The 18,284-nt window shown below is 34.9% G+C and overlaps 1 protein-coding gene across 1 annotated transcript in view; it reads left to right on the plus strand.

Annotated features, from left to right (window-relative positions):
- LOC106140536 (semaphorin-2A) overlaps nt 1–18,284 on the plus strand; it is a 132,035-nt gene that overhangs the window by 58,055 nt on the left and 55,696 nt on the right. Inside the window, exon 3 of the mRNA XM_060948299.1 lies at nt 17,214–17,301. Coding sequence (XP_060804282.1) covers nt 17,214–17,301 — 88 coding nt within the window. The remainder of the gene's footprint in view (nt 1–17,213; nt 17,302–18,284) is intronic.

Raw genomic sequence — 18,284 nt, forward strand, 5'->3', positions numbered from 1 at the left:
TCCTTTCTGAACTCCTACAAACTAACTTTTGATTTAAATATAATAAATCAAATGAACAAATATTTTATATATTCTCAATAGGTTATGAAAAAACAAACATATAATCGCGCATTTTACCCGAAGAGGTAGATAAAGACTACATATTTCCACTAGCTGCGATCCTTGCTTTCTTTGCTTCATCCTAATAATCAAATCGTAATAATTCTTTTTTTATATTTTAGGTACAATATTCTGTAATTGTTTCAAAATAAGACATGCGCATCATTTATAAGTATCTTTGGATTAAAGAAGACCAAATACGCGCCTATAAATATTTGCAAATATAAAAATACGCCTCACTGTACCTCCAAAAAGGTGCAAAGATTTACCGAACCCCTTAAGCGCTAACAGTTTAGCGTCAATGTTTATTTCTAAAACGAAGTTTACAATTTCCTTCATACGATCCACTGAATATAATTTGAACTGTGTTATTGGATTTAGAAACAACAGTTGCGAATCTTTCAATGTATTCGTGAAAAGTATACATTTTATTTTATATATTAAATTTTAAATTTACACTTGAAAACTGGTCAACGTTCAGCAAAAACTAAGAGTAAAAAACAATATTATTCTTATCAAATTTGAATAGTATCTAATGCATCATCTAGCATAATTATTATTCAAACGATTTTAATACTTTTTTCTTTCTTATGTAGTACAAATTGGTATTTATAATTATAATCCAAACGTGTATTTGCATATAACAGTAAAGGAAAAAGAAATTACATTCTTGGCTATTCAGCAATAATAAAGGCGATGATCAGTATTCAGAAAATATTTATATTTTTTTCATAAATAACTTAAAATAAAAAAGATTTACATTTTAAGCAAACAAAACAAATTTTAAATTTCTTTAAAGGTGAAACGAACGCTGACCTTTGCCTTAGGCATAATTCTTGATTGAAGTTTGCGAAATTCATGGCGTTAGCTAAACATTTTGTGTAAATTTGTTTCAGAAACCTTTTGAAACCTGTGCCTTCATCTTCTAACAATCAAATTTAAAATCTTTTGGGTAAAACTACTCCGTCAATTATGCCACATTGTTTGAATACCTATATAGTGTCAAGTGAGACAATAGTTTAATGAACTACTGGATTGCTCTTGAATAAAAAGAAACATTCATTGAAATTTTATGAAAATAATTTCAGCCAGTCCGTAACTTTCACCATTTTACTTTACCTTTCTATCATTATGACGATGGGACTCTTAGTTTCTGACTTCAAACGTCGAAATCGCCCAAAAACATACATATGTATAGTCACGTCTATATCCCTTGCGGGGTAGGCAGAGCTAACAGTCTTGAAAAAACTGAAATGCCAAGTTCCGCTGTATGGCACTATTGTGCTTCAAATAGTGACAGGTAAAGAGCCGCCTACAAAACAAATACAGCATGCATCCCCAAAATAATTTTAAAACATATTTATGGTCAATAGAGAGTCCACATAATCCTAGACTCCAAAAAAACGTCTGATCAAGCTATCATACGAATAAAACATCCTGATTTATGAAAATAAAATGTCACACTATTTGAAATTCAGAAAACATGCATACATACATACATACATACATATAGTCACGTCTATATCCCTTGCGGGGTAGACAGAGCCAATAGTCCCGAAAAGACTGAATGGCCACATTCAGCTGCTCTGCTTAATGATGGAATTGAGATCCAAATAGTGACAGGTTGCAAGCCCATCGCCTAAAAAAAAGGATCGCAATTTTATAAGCCTATCCCTTAGTCGCCTTTTACGACATCCATGGGAAAGAGATGGAGTGGTCCTATTCTTTTTCGTATTGGTGCCGGGAACCACACGGCAGAAAACATGCTTGAGCAATATACGTGTAAAATTCGCTTATCATACGCAAGTAGAATCAGTGAGGTATAAAAACAAGCCAACTCAAGTCGACATCCTAAAAGAACCCTTGTTCATTCAAATGACAATATGAAACCAATAGTTGTATCAGTCCGCGACGCGCTCCGATGAATGGTTACGTGTAGGGTTGCCAAGCCGCCTTAAGTACTTACTTATATGACCGAACAAATCTGCTTATATTTGTAAAAATCATTACATCTTGCGTTATCTATTTATATAAAACTTTCTTGTTACTGACTGACTAGCAGACAACGCCCAAAGCGTTGGTTCAAGAGACTCGACACTGACATGCAGATTCCTTATGTGATCTAGGGTAAGCACTAAACGAGGATTTACCAAAATTTTCGCGGGAACAGAAATTAACAGGATCTTTTGTTATATGCAGGCGTCCTCTAGGTTAATATATCTTAGATTTTTTAATAACGTAGGGGAACCTTCTCACTTAGTGACATTATTAGACATAGACATTTTTTTGGAAAATACAATACATACTGAGTGTTTGACTAGGTACGTAAAATGAAAAATATAACAAATTCTAAACAGATTGGGCAAATTTTTGGCCGAATAGACAATTAAATTCCGTGGCCGGCTGTGTTAAGCTTGACTGTGTTTGGCAACCCTGGGCACGTAATAGGCAATAAGAAAAAAAATATATGAAAATGCTCAACAAGAGTGCGGTGTAGTCTCAATAAGGCGGAGACAAACAGGTAGCAATATCGGAGATATCCATAGCCGACACCGGTGATATCAATAAGGAGAGATGTTGCGATGAGCTGGCTGCTAAATTATTGAAGCTACAGATGGGTACACGGTGGTCTTATTACTAAGATACAGATTACGCTTCCTTTTTTAGAGTACCTACTCTTTAACAAATGCCTAATCAGAGAAATATTATCTATAAAATAAAGAAAGAAGAGAGAAATCTATAAAATAAATTTCTAAAAAAAGCGTTATGTATATCTCAATATGACTCACTATATTCAAATTGGTTTTAGCCTCTCTACCTCACCTCTACGATATTTAATTACTCATCCTATTATCAGACTTCATGTTTTTTTAATGACCATTATTTATGTCATTTATCTATACTCTCGTCATTTCATGAACATAGCTGCGTTCATGCTCCCGACTGCTTCCCGCCGCTTACCGCACTCGATTGCCGGCGCCGCTCGCCCTCTCCCACCACTCGCTCTTATGAAATTTATTAAATTTATTAACGCCTTTCATGCTGTCAGACATTATTAATCCTCGTTTAATATTTCGCGATAAACGCGACGGCCGTCTCGTTGTTAACTAAATACATATATAGCGGGTTCTCTCGCTTATCAGACGACGGCCGCTCCGGCGTCGAGTGCAGAGAAAACATTAAAAATCTCATTCGCCTCATAATGCGAAACCATTTTGCTCGGCGAAAAAAGTTATACAATATTAAACTGAATTCGATTGAGAGCACAAAGTCCAATAATCAATAAGCAGTTTAAATAACACGCAATAAAGCTCAAGCTCAACATAGTGTTTCGAATATTCCGTTCCCCGAGTACGGGCCATTAGCGGAGCAAAGGAAATCTTCAATCTCGGGAGATTGAAAATCAAACAATGCGAGCGCTAGTAACATAATACTGTTCGTTATTAAGACACAAATGTGGCATTAGAGAGGAATAAGGCAGCGAGAGTAGCGCGCGTCCGCGGAGGGGAAAAACGCGACACAGAAAATGTTTATAGAACAGGGCAAGGGGGTAATGCCTGTAATAAAATTTTATATACCTTAATATTTCGGCGAACGATGAGTCGCGGCGTGTGTGAAATTATGTACCTTAGGCGGCGTGCTGCCGGAGTTTACAGCTTTCCCGGAGGAGCGAATAGTGGTTTTTTGCTCTCATAAAAACAACAATGAAATTATCACGGCTTCTCGCAAACAGTTCGACAAATTCTCACATGAAAGATATTTTGCTATAGAATATAAAAGTCAATTTTCAAAATGATATAAAATATTTTATTATAAAATATGCATAGTACATGAAGCCTATGGACGAAGCACGCGAGGCATAGACACCATTCCACTCTGCGATAATAATTTATGTAAATGAGATTCGCATTACCCTGTTTCCTATTCGCAGCAGAGTACGCTCTGACGTGTTTTCAGAGCATGTTTATTGCCGTGTTTTATCTTTATTATCTCATCTTTTACGTCACTACTTTCTATCTCTTCCATAGAATCGTATTTCATAATTTTTGCTCGTGCAAAATAGTTTTATTTCACGCTAAAAGCAATTGAAGCTTATATGGTAAACGCGGACGACTCTATTAAAATGCTTTTTAATTTAGCGCGGGGAAATAACTTTGTCTCATAAAAGGAATGATAAACGTATATTAATATTAAATCTGCGAATATTAAAAATCTTAATAAAGTCCACAAAGCGATAACATAAGTAGAAACCGGTTTTACGGTTATTTGGGAAACCGTTTCTAACACCACGGCGCGTTCAGAATTACCATCGGGAAACTAATAAAGGCTCGCAACTTTTAAGAGCGCGTTTGGTAAAAATACGGTGTCGCAAAAGTTTTCTTTATTAGTTTCCCCCTTTAATCCGGCCGGGCGTGTCCCAATGTCTTTATGGCGAATTTTCAATCTGAGTCTGGGTGGAAGCCAATAAGAAATCAACTATTTGTTCGCTGATTCCCGTGCATCGAGGGGAGCCTCGCTTCTTTACGACGGCTTTTACGATTGGAGGTGCATTCGGAATTAGTCCGCCGGCGAGAGCCTTTCCGTGTCTAGCAAGACGAACGCGGAAAGGATTACAATGACGCCGTCGGTTAAAGTATGAGACGAAATATTTATGCGAAATCGATATTGCAAATTTGAAAATTGTTTTATGTTTGGTAGAATCTTTGCAATCTATTTGGTGAATCAATTTGGTTCCATTTGATGGGTTAGTTTCAAAATTAGTAATTTTTTTTACAGGAAGCGACTTATTGTCTTACCTTTGCCACCATTGAAGAGGAACCTTGCTCATATGGATCATGGTTAGGAATCCATTTGCCGGAATTTGCAGGTTTCCTCACGAAGTTTTTCCTCACCATAAAAGCATCGGTAAATCACGCGAAACTCATAAAATAACTTCAGTACAATGGATACCGAACTGCGATGATGCGAAACATTCCCGTTAAAAATCATGAAAGTTCCCCGTGCGTAGCCGAGCATGCCTACGATATTGTTAACTTGGCGCATTTTCCGCTATTTTAAAATGAAATATTCAATTTTGGTAACAAATTTCCAAACAGAATTCAGTTGAATGAAAAGAAGAAAAACATCTTCCCATAGAATAGAATAGAATAGAATAGAATAGATTTATTTTCAAAATTGGATACAAGGTATCACTTATTGACGTCACATAACTTAAATCTAATTATAACTACTACCGCTTCCAAAGCGCATGTGTAGAAGAAGCGGCGGAACAAACTACACTGCAGCATTTTCATAGGACGTCAATTTACAAATATAGATCTCTTAAATCTAAATCGTGGACGAATGCACATTGTCTACATTAAAAAACATGTATGAATGTAGAACTGATTATGTCAATATGAATATTTCGTCAAATAAAATAAATATAAAATAAAATATGTACATACTGTACAAATTATGTCAAGATCATGTCAAAAATACACAAGCATTTAAGAGGCCATTATGTCCAGCTCGGGCCACACATGTTTATCATTAATATAATCATCCGTGCTGTAATAGGCTTTCCTACAAAGCTCAACTTTAATATACTGTTTGAATTTTCTGTCATTCATTTCAAGAACACTTTTTGGTAATTTATTATAAAATCTTATACAATTAATCAGAAATGATTTCCCTACCTTAGCCAGCCGATGTGCTGGGATCGACAACTTGTAATTGTTCCGCAGTGATCTACTAGTACATTCACCTACTTTTTTGAAAGAGTCTAAGTTTTTCCTAACATGCATGATGTTATCGAATATGTATTGGGAGGGCAAAGTTAAAATATTTAGGTTTTTGAAAAAATCTCTAAGGGAATCTCTTTGTTTAAGACCGTAGATATATCGAATTGCCCTTTTTTGTAAAATGAAAATAGTTTGTATGTCTGCTGCTGATCCCCAAAGCAGTAGACCATATGACATTAAACTATGAAAATAACTAAAATATACTAGCTTAGCAGTTGCCACATCCGTCAAATGCCTAATACGACGAATAGCGTATGCTGCAGAACTAAGCCTTTTAGAAAGTTTTAAAATGTGAGCATGCCATTTCAAATTTGAATCTAATGTTATTCCTAAGAAAGTAGTACTATCAACAAAATCTAATCTTTTACTACTTATACTAATATCCACATTTGCCTGCCGCACATTGGGAAGTGTAAACTTAATGCATTGGGTCTTATTTGCATTTAACAGTAAGTTGTTGATTGTAAACCAGTTAGAGATGGCGGCTAAAGTGCTATTCACATCATCACAGATTTCGCTACGGCGGTTCATTTTAAAAATTAGTGACGTATCATCTGCAAACAACACGATGCCAGTCTGTTTCTCAATCATGCAAGGCAGGTCGTTGATATATATCAGAAAGAGAAAAGGTCCCAAAATGGAACCTTGCGGTACCCCAATTTTTACCGTCGCTCCTTTCGATTTTGTATTATTTAAATCTACCGTCTGTAATCTATTACTAAGATATGATTTAATTAGTTCAACGGCAGCAGTATCGAACCCGTAATGAGCGAGCTTGAGCAGAAGAGTTCTATGATCTACGCAATCAAATGCTTTGGTCAGATCGCAAAACACTCCGATGGCATCCTGTGAGTCTTCCCATGCATTGAGAATATGAGTGACAAGAGCCACACCTGCATCTGTTGTACATTTCCCCTCAGTAAAGCCGTATTGCTGACTATGAAATAATTTATTAGACTTAAAGTAACGCTGCATTTGATTAAGCATGATTCTCTCGAACACCTTGCTCAAAATTGGTAAAATTGAGATTGGTCTATAATTACCAGGATCTGATTTTTCACCTTTCTTGAATAATGGAATTAGTTTACTATACTTCATTAAATTTGGAAATATCCCTTGGTCAACACAATTATTGAATATATATGCTAAGTCCCCAGCTATAATATTTATAATATGACATATCACAACAGCCGACATACCCCAATAATCCTCAGACTTTTTCAGATTAAGTTCTTTAAAGGTATTAATAATGTCAGTAGGGTCAATATTTAAGAATTTAAATTTGGAACTGCAAATGCTGACATTATTTTTAAGTAGTATTTCAGCTTCATTAGGGCATGAGTCAATATTAGAAGTTAATTCCAACGGTATATTTGTAAAAAAATGTTCAAATAAATTTACTATTTCTGTTGTAGAGGTAATTTTCCTATCATTAAATTTAATTTCATTAATATTTTCTTTAAAATTACTTCTACCAGTTTCCTTGTTTATAACACTCCAGGTTTCCTTTGTTTTGTTAGGAGCATTACTTATTTTGTTTTTAATGAACAAAGATTTTGCATGTAGACATACTTTTTTGAAAATTTTTGAATAATTCCTAACATGGTCTACGAAGCCGCTTTCAAATCGATACTGTTTTTGGGCATATAAATCGTACAAAGTCTTTCTACTTTTGTAGATGCCAACAGTAGCCCATTCATTGAATATCATACTATTATCATATATTTAAAAATGTGTTTGTTTTATCTTTGCGTTTTATTTTATTATTTGTTTGTCCATCTTAATGCAATTTCGCACATAGACTACAGTTACCGTGGGATTTGCGTCGAACCAAAAAGTACGTTTAGTATAAATATTTCGTATACTAGCTGCGATCATCGTATGATGTGCATATAATTACATCCAATTTCTTTCTCAGCGTTTGTGTTAACAATATAGTTTTTAGCCGTGTAAAGCTTTGAGCAATGATATCCTGCATATTAATAAATCTACAGAAGAATCTAGATATTAATTAAACCAAATCAAATCCCAATGTACTGCCTTTAATTCCTGATTGTGACAATATTTTTGGCTTCCTTAAAGCAAGTAGCACCGAATTTCACACACATGACTTCATTAGGCAGAGTTAATAAGCACTTGAGGGTTAAACTCGGGGGTAATCCTTCAGTATTTCATTCACTCTAGCATATTTAAATAAAAGCGCAGTCGTAGTTTAAATTTAAGAGTACTTTGTGACTTTGTGATCGTTAGGTGTTTAATCGGAGATTAGTTACGAATAACTGTCTTTTTAGATAGGTATAATAAACTAAAAGATTATTTTACTTACATAAGTTAAGTATATATTTAATACACAGGTACCTGATTAGACGGTTTGTAAGCCTCTAAAATATTTACACAATAGCGTGTAAGGTATGTCCTTATAAGAAGCGATTTTTCATTTATTTCTTATTGATTGTTACGACATTGGTTACGGCTACGGCGTAGCATGACGCGTAGCTTATCTACTCGTAGAGGGCATAGACACCTCTCTTTTTATTTTCAGTTGCAGCAACATGCGAATGATAAAGAATAAAGTATTTTTACTGAAGAAAAAATAGCTTTACTTTAAAAAAATAACAGCAACTAAAAATTGTCGCCTTAAAAGTATGCGATTAAGACGTTTCTTATTATTGTTAGTTTTAACAGAATCGTAATAGACCTGTATCAGGAGGTGTAGTCAACATCTTGTAAACATTTATAGCAACGAAACGCGAAAGTATAAAAGTATATAATCCTCATTATGTCTAGCAAAACATCCAAGTATGCCATTTGAAAAAATAAGTCATAAAGAGGGATGACTCCGTGGAATGAAGACTGCGCGTTAATACTTTATTACGGTTCGTATGAGATTACTCGGTTTCCTTTTACGACGGCCTTTAATCGCTACTAAGTTCCTCATACTCTAGTACTTTGAAGCTCTATAATTGTGTTGTAAATAACTTAAAGCATTTTAAACGTAAAATTACTGATAGAAGTGAATAAAAATAGAGTTTCCAAGTTAATGTTGTAATTTTGATGTTTCGCTGCATACTTATATTTAAGGGATGAAATTATTAATTTTTAAACCTTCCTGAAACAAAATAAATGACAAATGAAATTCATAGAAATTATTTCTTCACCTTAGTCTCTGACTGTCATTCCCGCTGATATAAGTGAATATAAAAAAAATATTATACTTCAAGATCTCTTTTGTGTAACAGAGCTTGGAAGTTGCCTCTACTTGTCTAGTATGAAAGTAGCTACAACAAAAATCTAGACATAAATGCAGTGACTATTCCCGAAACTGGATGTGTAACTATGATCCAATACGTTTTATGTCAGATGGGAGTCGTTTCGCCTAAACTTTCTCAATCCAGGCTCATGGCCGTAGATGCATCCTGGGCTCTTCTCCAGGGTGGGACGATGACTAATAAGCACTTTGTAAACCTCCCAAGAACACGTGTCACGATTAACTCGCTAAACCGAGGCAGCGTGGAACGGATCGTGACTGAAATCTCATATCATAAGCATGTAATTTACTCGCGGTCTTACCCGCTACGTTCCGTTTATTGCGAAATGTCGTTATTAGTAGTTTTACTTACAGTTTTATGTAAAGATCTATGTTTTTAAATTTCTTCCTTAAAATATTTTTTGCTTGTGGTCAACGGTCTTGAATACATTTTTTTTATAATTTCGTAGATAGGTACTTTATTATCACCCAATAAATATTCTACAGCGAATACACAAATACATTTTGTAGATGCTAAACTGAGTTCTAGACAGCGTATAACGAATCGTGACTGAAATCTCGTATTATAAGCAAATTAATTTACGTTCCGTTTCGACTTGCGTCCCGGTTATTGCGAAAATCTACTACTTATTTACTTATTTTAGCGGTGACAGTTTGATCTTGCCCTTTGTAGACGATGCTTTGATAGCGTGGGTGGGGCAAAACCCGAACTGTGCGGTTCCTGATAGGCCCGAGGTTCAGCGCCTTTTGGATGAAAACAGGACTCAGGCTATTTTTAGGGAACTGGAGGGCCAGGTCACCGGTGCTCATTTGGCTCGCTTCAAGGCCGCAGCTGAACCGGAGTCGGGCGCTTGGTTGCACGCTATCCCATCCCCACAAATGGGAACATTATTAGATAACGATTCCCTGAGAGTAGCCGTAGCTTTACGGTTGGGGTGCGTTGTGTGTCAACCTCATCTCTGTATTTGTGGGAAGATGGTGGAGGCCGATGGGCACCATGCTCTCGGGTGCGCACGTTGTGCGGGTCGTCTGTCGCGGCATCACTCGTTAAATAACATTATACGAAGGGCTTTAATATCTGCCAATATACCTTGTCAGCTGGAACCGCCGGGCCTGTCGCGTACGGACGGGAAGCGACCTGATGGACTCACTTTGGTGCCGTGGCAGAGAGGACGTTGCCTGTTGTGGGACGCGACGTGCGTCAGCACGTATGCGGCGTCCTATCTCACTAACACTGAGCGTACACCCGGCGCAGCCGCTAAGATGGCTGCTGAACAAAAGATTAATAAATACTCGGTTCTAACAACTCAGTATGAGTTTGTTCCGGTGGCCGTAGAAACAGCCGGTCCATGGTGTCCTCAGGCGAGGCTCTTTATTGGTGAGATAGGACGGCGTTTAAGGGCACGTGGTTATGACTACCGCTCGGGATGGTACCTGGTGCAAAGGCTCTCCATAGCTATCCAAAGAGGGAATGCGGCAAGTTTAATGGGTACTATTGAGCCGGGTGCAGTCCGGGGTGGTATTTTTGATTAAATGTATTTGTTTGTTTGGTGATTGTTTCTATTTTGTATTTACCTGGCTGACTGTACATTTGAAACAGTTTATATCACATATTTTAATAATATTTTCGTAGTATTATCATCGAAGAAGATTGACGAATGTCGATGAAGCAGTAATATGCCTACCTGAGGCATCTCAACCTTCTCTAAAAAGAGGCATGTTATAAATAAATATCAAAATTAACCTTATCAAAATGCGATTTCGTCAAACACGACTTGTGCGTGCAAACCCGGTACTAAAACTAACGAGACTAGCTCTCATGTAAGCCAATTGTGCTTTATTAATCTTATCCGTAGCGTGTAGCGATATTTCTGATACCAGTAACAATTGCCAAATGAAAAACACGAGATTTCCTGTCGCTGGTAATCGCCGTGTAATCCATCATGGAACGGTAACCGCTTACCCCGCCCTATTACGATTGTCACGATAATGTATGAGCGATTGTTGCTAAATTGTTTGTTGCTTTTCCCCGTCGTAAATGCGAGGCGTATGAGAAAATCTGTTATGTGTTTGGAAACAAAATATACCTGTATTGATATGGTTCGGTGAAATAGATATTATAATGCGGAGATGTTAAAAGTAAATAGGAAATACATAACTTTCATCGATCTGTCCATATAAAAACAAAAGATGACACTGACTGACTTATTGACTGATAAATTAACGTACACGGGTTAAGAAATAACGGAATATTTCTTTTCATGTGGACGAAACCGCGGCCGTGCTCTATGTACTAGTGATAAATATCGGCTGTCAAATAGTGTATTGTTGATAGATATGTAAATAATAATCAAATGAATACGATCGTGAAAAAACTAACAAGCTTCATTCTTAAAATCATATTTATCAAAAACAAAAGTAAACATGCCATAAAAATGGTAATTTCAAACTACAACAGCACTAACCTATTAATGTCATACCAAAAATTTTGTTCAAATTACAATATCCATGCAAAGGCTTGTTGTTTGCTCAAACTATCCTTGACCAAAATAATTTAGCGTGATAGGATCTATGGAACGCGGTGGTTTATTATAACTTTCTTTCTCGGTCTCCAGCTGTGAGGGTTTGACGTCGACCTCCCTCCCCCCAACAACCCCTGGACACCCCCTGGTCAGTGTAACCGTGCTCATGCGATAAAACAATTACCCCAATGAAGTCGCGTTCGCCACACGTAACTTTGAAAACCAAAAATGGCGAAAGTTTCAGAAAACTTCCAAATTTTCACAGAGGACACAAATTGTTTGTCATGTTCTATTCAATTAACTTAGCAGATCAGATAAGTTGATTTTCTATAATGTGCAAGTTATTTGCCTTCACTTATTTCAAAAATTACTTATTCTTTACTTTTAACGACATGCACTACTCTCTTCCATATCTCTTATTATCACGTTGAAAAAACCTTATTATGAAAGTGAATGTTAAATCATACCAAGAGCATGGATAAAAAAGTATTAGCACAAGTGAAATGAGTTCATAGAAGAGTCTTAGGTAAAATGTAATAATGTCCCATGATACATTCTTCATTGTTAATTAATTGCAACTTATCATACAAGGAAATTGAGAATATTGTCCAATTATAATTTGATATGCGGCATTGTTGTCGAGGCAGGTCGCGTGCGGCTGGCTACCTTCTATCCGACATCTTGATATGCCATCGCCTTAACTAATTATTCGTGTATTCGCGCCGTGGTGTTAGAAACCAAGAACCTTATTTATTTTATGGCGATATTTTTGAGAGTTATATCAAGTCAATCCTTTGACATTTACTAGTAGAATAAAATAGAATAAATTATGATTAGAGTTTAATTTATTTTCAGGCTCGAACTGGTATTTCGTTATAACAACAACACAAACGTCAGATTAAGTTATGGAAGTCTGATGATAACATGTTAATTTTTGACAAACAAACCACTAGCAAACACTAATATGTAATAGTTGTACATTCCCTCGAAATTCTACAAAACCTGACCTATTTTGCTCTTAATAAACGGGCCAACAAATCCCAATCAATGAAACAGGAACATATGACGACATACGAGTGTAGTGCAGTAAACTATGGCGGCATAGAGTGGCGTTTACGGTCGTACAATATTAAAAAGAGTGGGCCGAACATGTCACCCGGGGCGCGCCGCATTTATTGTGATCCACAAGCTAGATTGAATGATGAAAAATGCACTGAATATATGATTTGGACGCTGTCGCAATGAAAGATAGCTAGACAGCCGCGCCACTTCTGAATATGTTAGTATTTTATAGAGGCAGCGAAGTTGGAATATGTTGTCTATTCACATTCGTTGTGCGGTTGCATTAAAGATGATTTTTATATGTTATAGAGAAGTTAGTACCTACATATCATAAGCGTAAGTATGTTCTGTTATACGTTTAAATAAATCAAACCTAATGAACGGAAAGGTTTTTCAAGTTCTATCCAATTGAAAAATCCACTCTACCTTTATATCATATTACAACTAAACTTTATTTTATGATATTGCAGAATTTTCTTAAGAAGAAACCAATGATATGCTCTAAAATAAAACTAACCACTTACAGCGATGAGACTGGAATAAAAATAAAATAATTTTATCGCAGGCACACCTTCTTCAGAACATTGACTTTGAAACTCTCGCTAATATTTAACATTTATTGGAAATTGTGTCTGTTCGTATGGTCGTTGACAGTCTTAAATGTTCACATATAAAATTACGAGCCGATATAAATGCACCGAAATGGCTAATGTTCTTCTGTACCGCTGATTTTAAACTCAAAATGCTGGACTGATTTTGATGATTATTGTCGTTTATGCATACGGAATTTATAACTATTTATAGACAGCGACAGTGAAATAGTTACGTCGTGACCTTTTAGCGGGTTTTTTCTTCATATCTCTTTCCCATCATAGCTATCCAACGAATTCTCAGTTGTTGGAATCAAAGTTCAGGCTCCACGAAAAGCAGTATTATATAAAACTTACTTGCTCTAAAAATATTTAACAAAGTTTGACCATCAACATGCCTTAAATAAACTCTTAAAAGTTTGATGCACTACTTAGTGCTTTTGTCCATTAGTCGCTATAGACGAGATAAAATAACTATTCTAATTTATCGGCAATCACAGGGCGAGTTTCCTTTGGTTGAATTGATTCAATCTAATTCAATTTAAGGTCAAGGGGCAAAGTCAAATAATACTCGTCAATATTACAGGGTTCATTGTCATTTACGGCCAATTTTATTGGACCAGAATAAGCAGTGTTTGCTTTCTTTCGGCAACGTTTGAGTTAAGCCGCTCTTCGGTTTATTTTACGATTGTGCTTTGGTAGACTCTTTGGGCCCTTTCTTTGGAACGTCAAACTTTATATTTGGCAATCAAATGTTGGTATTTATTGTTATTTTACTACCAATTTTTTCGTTTACGTTCTTAAAACCATGCGATATGTTTGCTCTTAAATTAAATTTCTCTTATCCGGAAAATATCTACCTACATGAAGGTGTATTGTAGTACACATTCCTTATTCGTAATATCGCAAAGATACAAAATATTAATATATATTTTGTATCTCAAAATAGGGCATAGCACTGCAACGTTACACAGTTAAGTGATCGTAGACTGTGAGTTGGTATAAGTATGAACATTAAAAACGAGGACACAATGAAAAAAGAAATAACTTTTTAAAAATTCTTTAATACTTTTGTGACTAAAGTCGATATTTCTTCCCATAAAACGCATCACGTACAAGTGGAGGTAGGCACTATATGCAAACAAGCGAAGCCACCCGACTCCTGCATTACTGATGCACGAATATCGCACCTGTTCAATTCCCTACAGCCAATGCCTTCACCGTGGCACCCCGAAACCATCGTACTTACCTCATTCATAAAAGCATTCGATGCTTTAAATGTATTCTCTCTAGAGTTACGAATGTGGATGAAGTTAAAAAAGTATGCAAGGATCGTGGCAAGTGGAAAAATGTAGTAGCTGCCTACCCCTCCAAGAAAGAGGCGTTATTTTTTTGCTTCTTCCACATACATCAATGAATCTTTTAATTCAAACCCTGTCCTTCCTTTCCTTCGAACAACCTCATTTGATCCATGCCTTCAGTCACAATCTTAACTTGTCGGTTCAGAACAAACGGTTAATTTCCAAAACTAGTGACCAATATATTTCGTAGGTATGCCAGTACATGCAACCCGACAACAGGATCCACATCGATTCCCGGGCTCTGCAAAACTGATTTCCAAATCCAGTGTCAACATTGTCGCATTCAAATTCAAACCACAAGCCTCCGACGCATCTAGGCTCGGAATTTCAGTCTGCAAGTTTATTATATTTTAGCTTTGTTGACGCTAGATTGGTTTTAGTTTTTGAATACACCTATGTTAAATTAAACTAAATTCCAGTTTGTGTACATCTAATTTTAAAGCATAGGTAGGCGGTACATAATATTTGCAATCTCTAGTACATTTTTGGTTACTTAACATTTGAGCGAACGTCTGATAAATACAGATGTATCTAGATAGGAAGCTATATTCCTTAGTATCTGTTTAAATGTAAAAAAATCACAATTAATCATCAATCAATCAAAAATCAAATAATCGTCTACAATGGATTGAATATAAAAAGGAATATAGAACTTACGCATACAGAATGACTCATAATATGTGTACCTATATTGTGACTATTATTATCCAAATAATTTAATGTCACTATTTCATATTTCAACAGGAACACACATATGCATTGACCAAATCTTATTCCTTTATTCAGAATACGATATGATTGTGTTTCGAAACAAAGTTACCATAAATAAAGTATAAAAGTGCAGTTAACAGTTAATAAAAATATACTTGAACATTTCTACAAAACTACCTCTGAATTCAAAATAAAAACATCGCAGTCTGCAACAATTTTTACAAGTGCCAATAATGTAATGTTCGAAGAACTCTAAACGTAAGAGAGGTAAAAATTCAAGCGCTTTTTACATGGAACTGGCGTCGCAGTAGTAACACAAATTATAGATACTTACAGAAATAATACCTAAACAACCTTAAAGCACCTGGTATATTTTATTTTTCTTATTATACCAATAACATTTTTATAAGTTGCCTATTCCTTTCAATAATATATCAAAGATAAACATGCAAAAACATATTTAATACGAAAATAGCATTAAAACATTATCGATATAAAAAATACTACTGACATGAAAAAGCATCTACTCTTTGCAAAGAATGATAAAAATAAATCTGATTCGGTTTTTAAATTTTAGTTAGAATTAAAGACATTAAAAAATAAATACGGCGCCCAAGAACTTCGCGGCTAAAATGTATTTGCAAATGTAAATAAAGATTTGGTAAAAGTATTTATTTTCTGTATACAAAATATTTTGTGATAGTGATGTGGTCGTTCGAAATGTCGAACATCGCAAAATAAGTGTACTCAGTTGACGAAGTCTTCCGCTCCAGGAACCAATGATTCGCGTTTTGTGTACCTTTTGCCTTGTGTGCTCAGCCAGGGAAATGTTGCGTTGTGCCTGGAATGAGGTCTCTGATGTTCTTTGACATGTTTAACTTTGCACTTCGAGTACCTTCAACAAATTTTATATTTGGCTGGAAAAATATGTATTTTTACTTTTATCATGGTATTACTTTACTAGAGTAAATAAAGTATAATACGAACTTTATCTGATAATTAACCTGATACCAGTTAATAATAAGAAAACTACTCTCTATGGGATTGGTCATTATTGCATTGCATAAAATTCTTCTTGGGACTGTTGTCTATTGTGCCTATGCCTTAAACATAAGGTATATGTTTATCTCTTTGAACCTTTATGATGTTATAAAATGTATGATAAAAGTAAAGTTTAATTTTGTCAAATTGCGATGCCGCGCATCGTAGTACTATCACAAAAACTCTTTGATGTCTGTTCTGAAATCTCGGCTCGTATAGCTCAAACGTATCTGCAAATGTGACCTCCTTTCGACCCTTTGATCCGACATGTTTAGGAAAAATATCTGCTTACGAGTACTTTATTTTGAAGACATCAGTGTTCATGTGCCCCTAACCTTTGAAGCTTATTTTTACTAACGTAATGTGTTAAATAGCTCAGGTAATTATACGATTAGCAAAAATCCTGTCCAATCAGAAATATCTAAATATAATAGAAAACATACAAAAGTTTAAATTTTTTAATCTCTCACTCTTTAAAAGTATATACATGTGTATACTTTTACTGAGTGAGAGATTAAAAAATTGTATATATTTTTAATAGGGATAATTTTATATACTTATGCTCTGCCGAAAAACCAATAGAACCAACACAAGAGAAACAAAAAGTCTTAAAAAATGACTTTTTAAATACATGTTGTTGTAAATTTCGACTGTTTCACATTAAACCTCTCCTTATCTACTTATTATATACTATCAAAATGTTAACAAAATTTAAAATTAATAGTCGAGACATTAGTTATTTCATCGTTTAGTGACCAACATTTCCTTTTTTTCAGATCATGTTCGAGAGTTTTCGTGTGGCACGCTTTACTACAGAACGTTCTTTGTGGACTCCAAGAGAGATGCTCTCTACGTCGGTGCTATGTAAGTTATTTCGGTTTTTTAATAAATTAAAGAACAAATATTATATAACTTAATAAAAAATAAAAATCGGATAACTTGAACAATTGTCTACATCCAAGAAATATTGCTGAATTTTTTGCATTTAGAACAATGCAATTCATTTATACTTCAATTTTATCTCTTAAAATATTTTATTTATTATTGATACAAACAACACTAAAAAATGCGCAGTTTTTTTTTAAATTTTTACAATGGCCGCTTAGTAATAAAGTTGTTATCATATCGCAAAAGTTCTAAAGTACTTGCGATAAGATAAATTTATTTTTATATTTATTTATCACGTCGCATCGCAGCCACATTCAATCGCGTTGTATCTTAAACTTAACAACATTCAAATAATCAAATCGTCCTTAAACATACCTACATTGTTAACTGATACACATCTAAACGTTATTAACTTATTCACATCAAAAGACACTCGATTTTTAAAATTACTAGCAAACCACTATTACTCTAAGACCATACCAATGTAATCAATTAATTGAAACACCAGTATACTTCAGCTTTATTGATAAGGTCGGGCCCGTAACCACAGAGTGAGGAACAATTGGTCTGGACGAATGCCTTGTAATTTTTGCAAGCCCGCTGTTATTATTTCCTTTTCAAAATTATAGATGCGTGTGCAAAGTGGCCAGTGGCTTGGAAAGGTTTTAGGTTGATTTTATTTTATTGTTTTTTTTTCCTTTGTTATATTCTTAATAAGATGTAACGAATATTATTCATGTTAAAATTATTATTATGCGTAGATAATCCCAACTAATATCTTAAATACGAAAGTAAGTTAATTTTTTTTTGTTTGTTTGTTTTTAACTCGTTATCTACTGAGCCAATATTCTTGAATATATAATTAAAAGTGAATATTTTACATGTATGGGTGTTTGTGATCCTAATTAATAAATAAATGAAAGATTCTGAAGGCTTTTCATATCGGTAAACACAACAGT

This window comes from Amyelois transitella, chromosome 15 (genome assembly GCF_032362555.1).
Source record: "Amyelois transitella isolate CPQ chromosome 15, ilAmyTran1.1, whole genome shotgun sequence".
In the NCBI taxonomy this organism is placed as follows: domain Eukaryota; kingdom Metazoa; phylum Arthropoda; class Insecta; order Lepidoptera; family Pyralidae; genus Amyelois; species Amyelois transitella.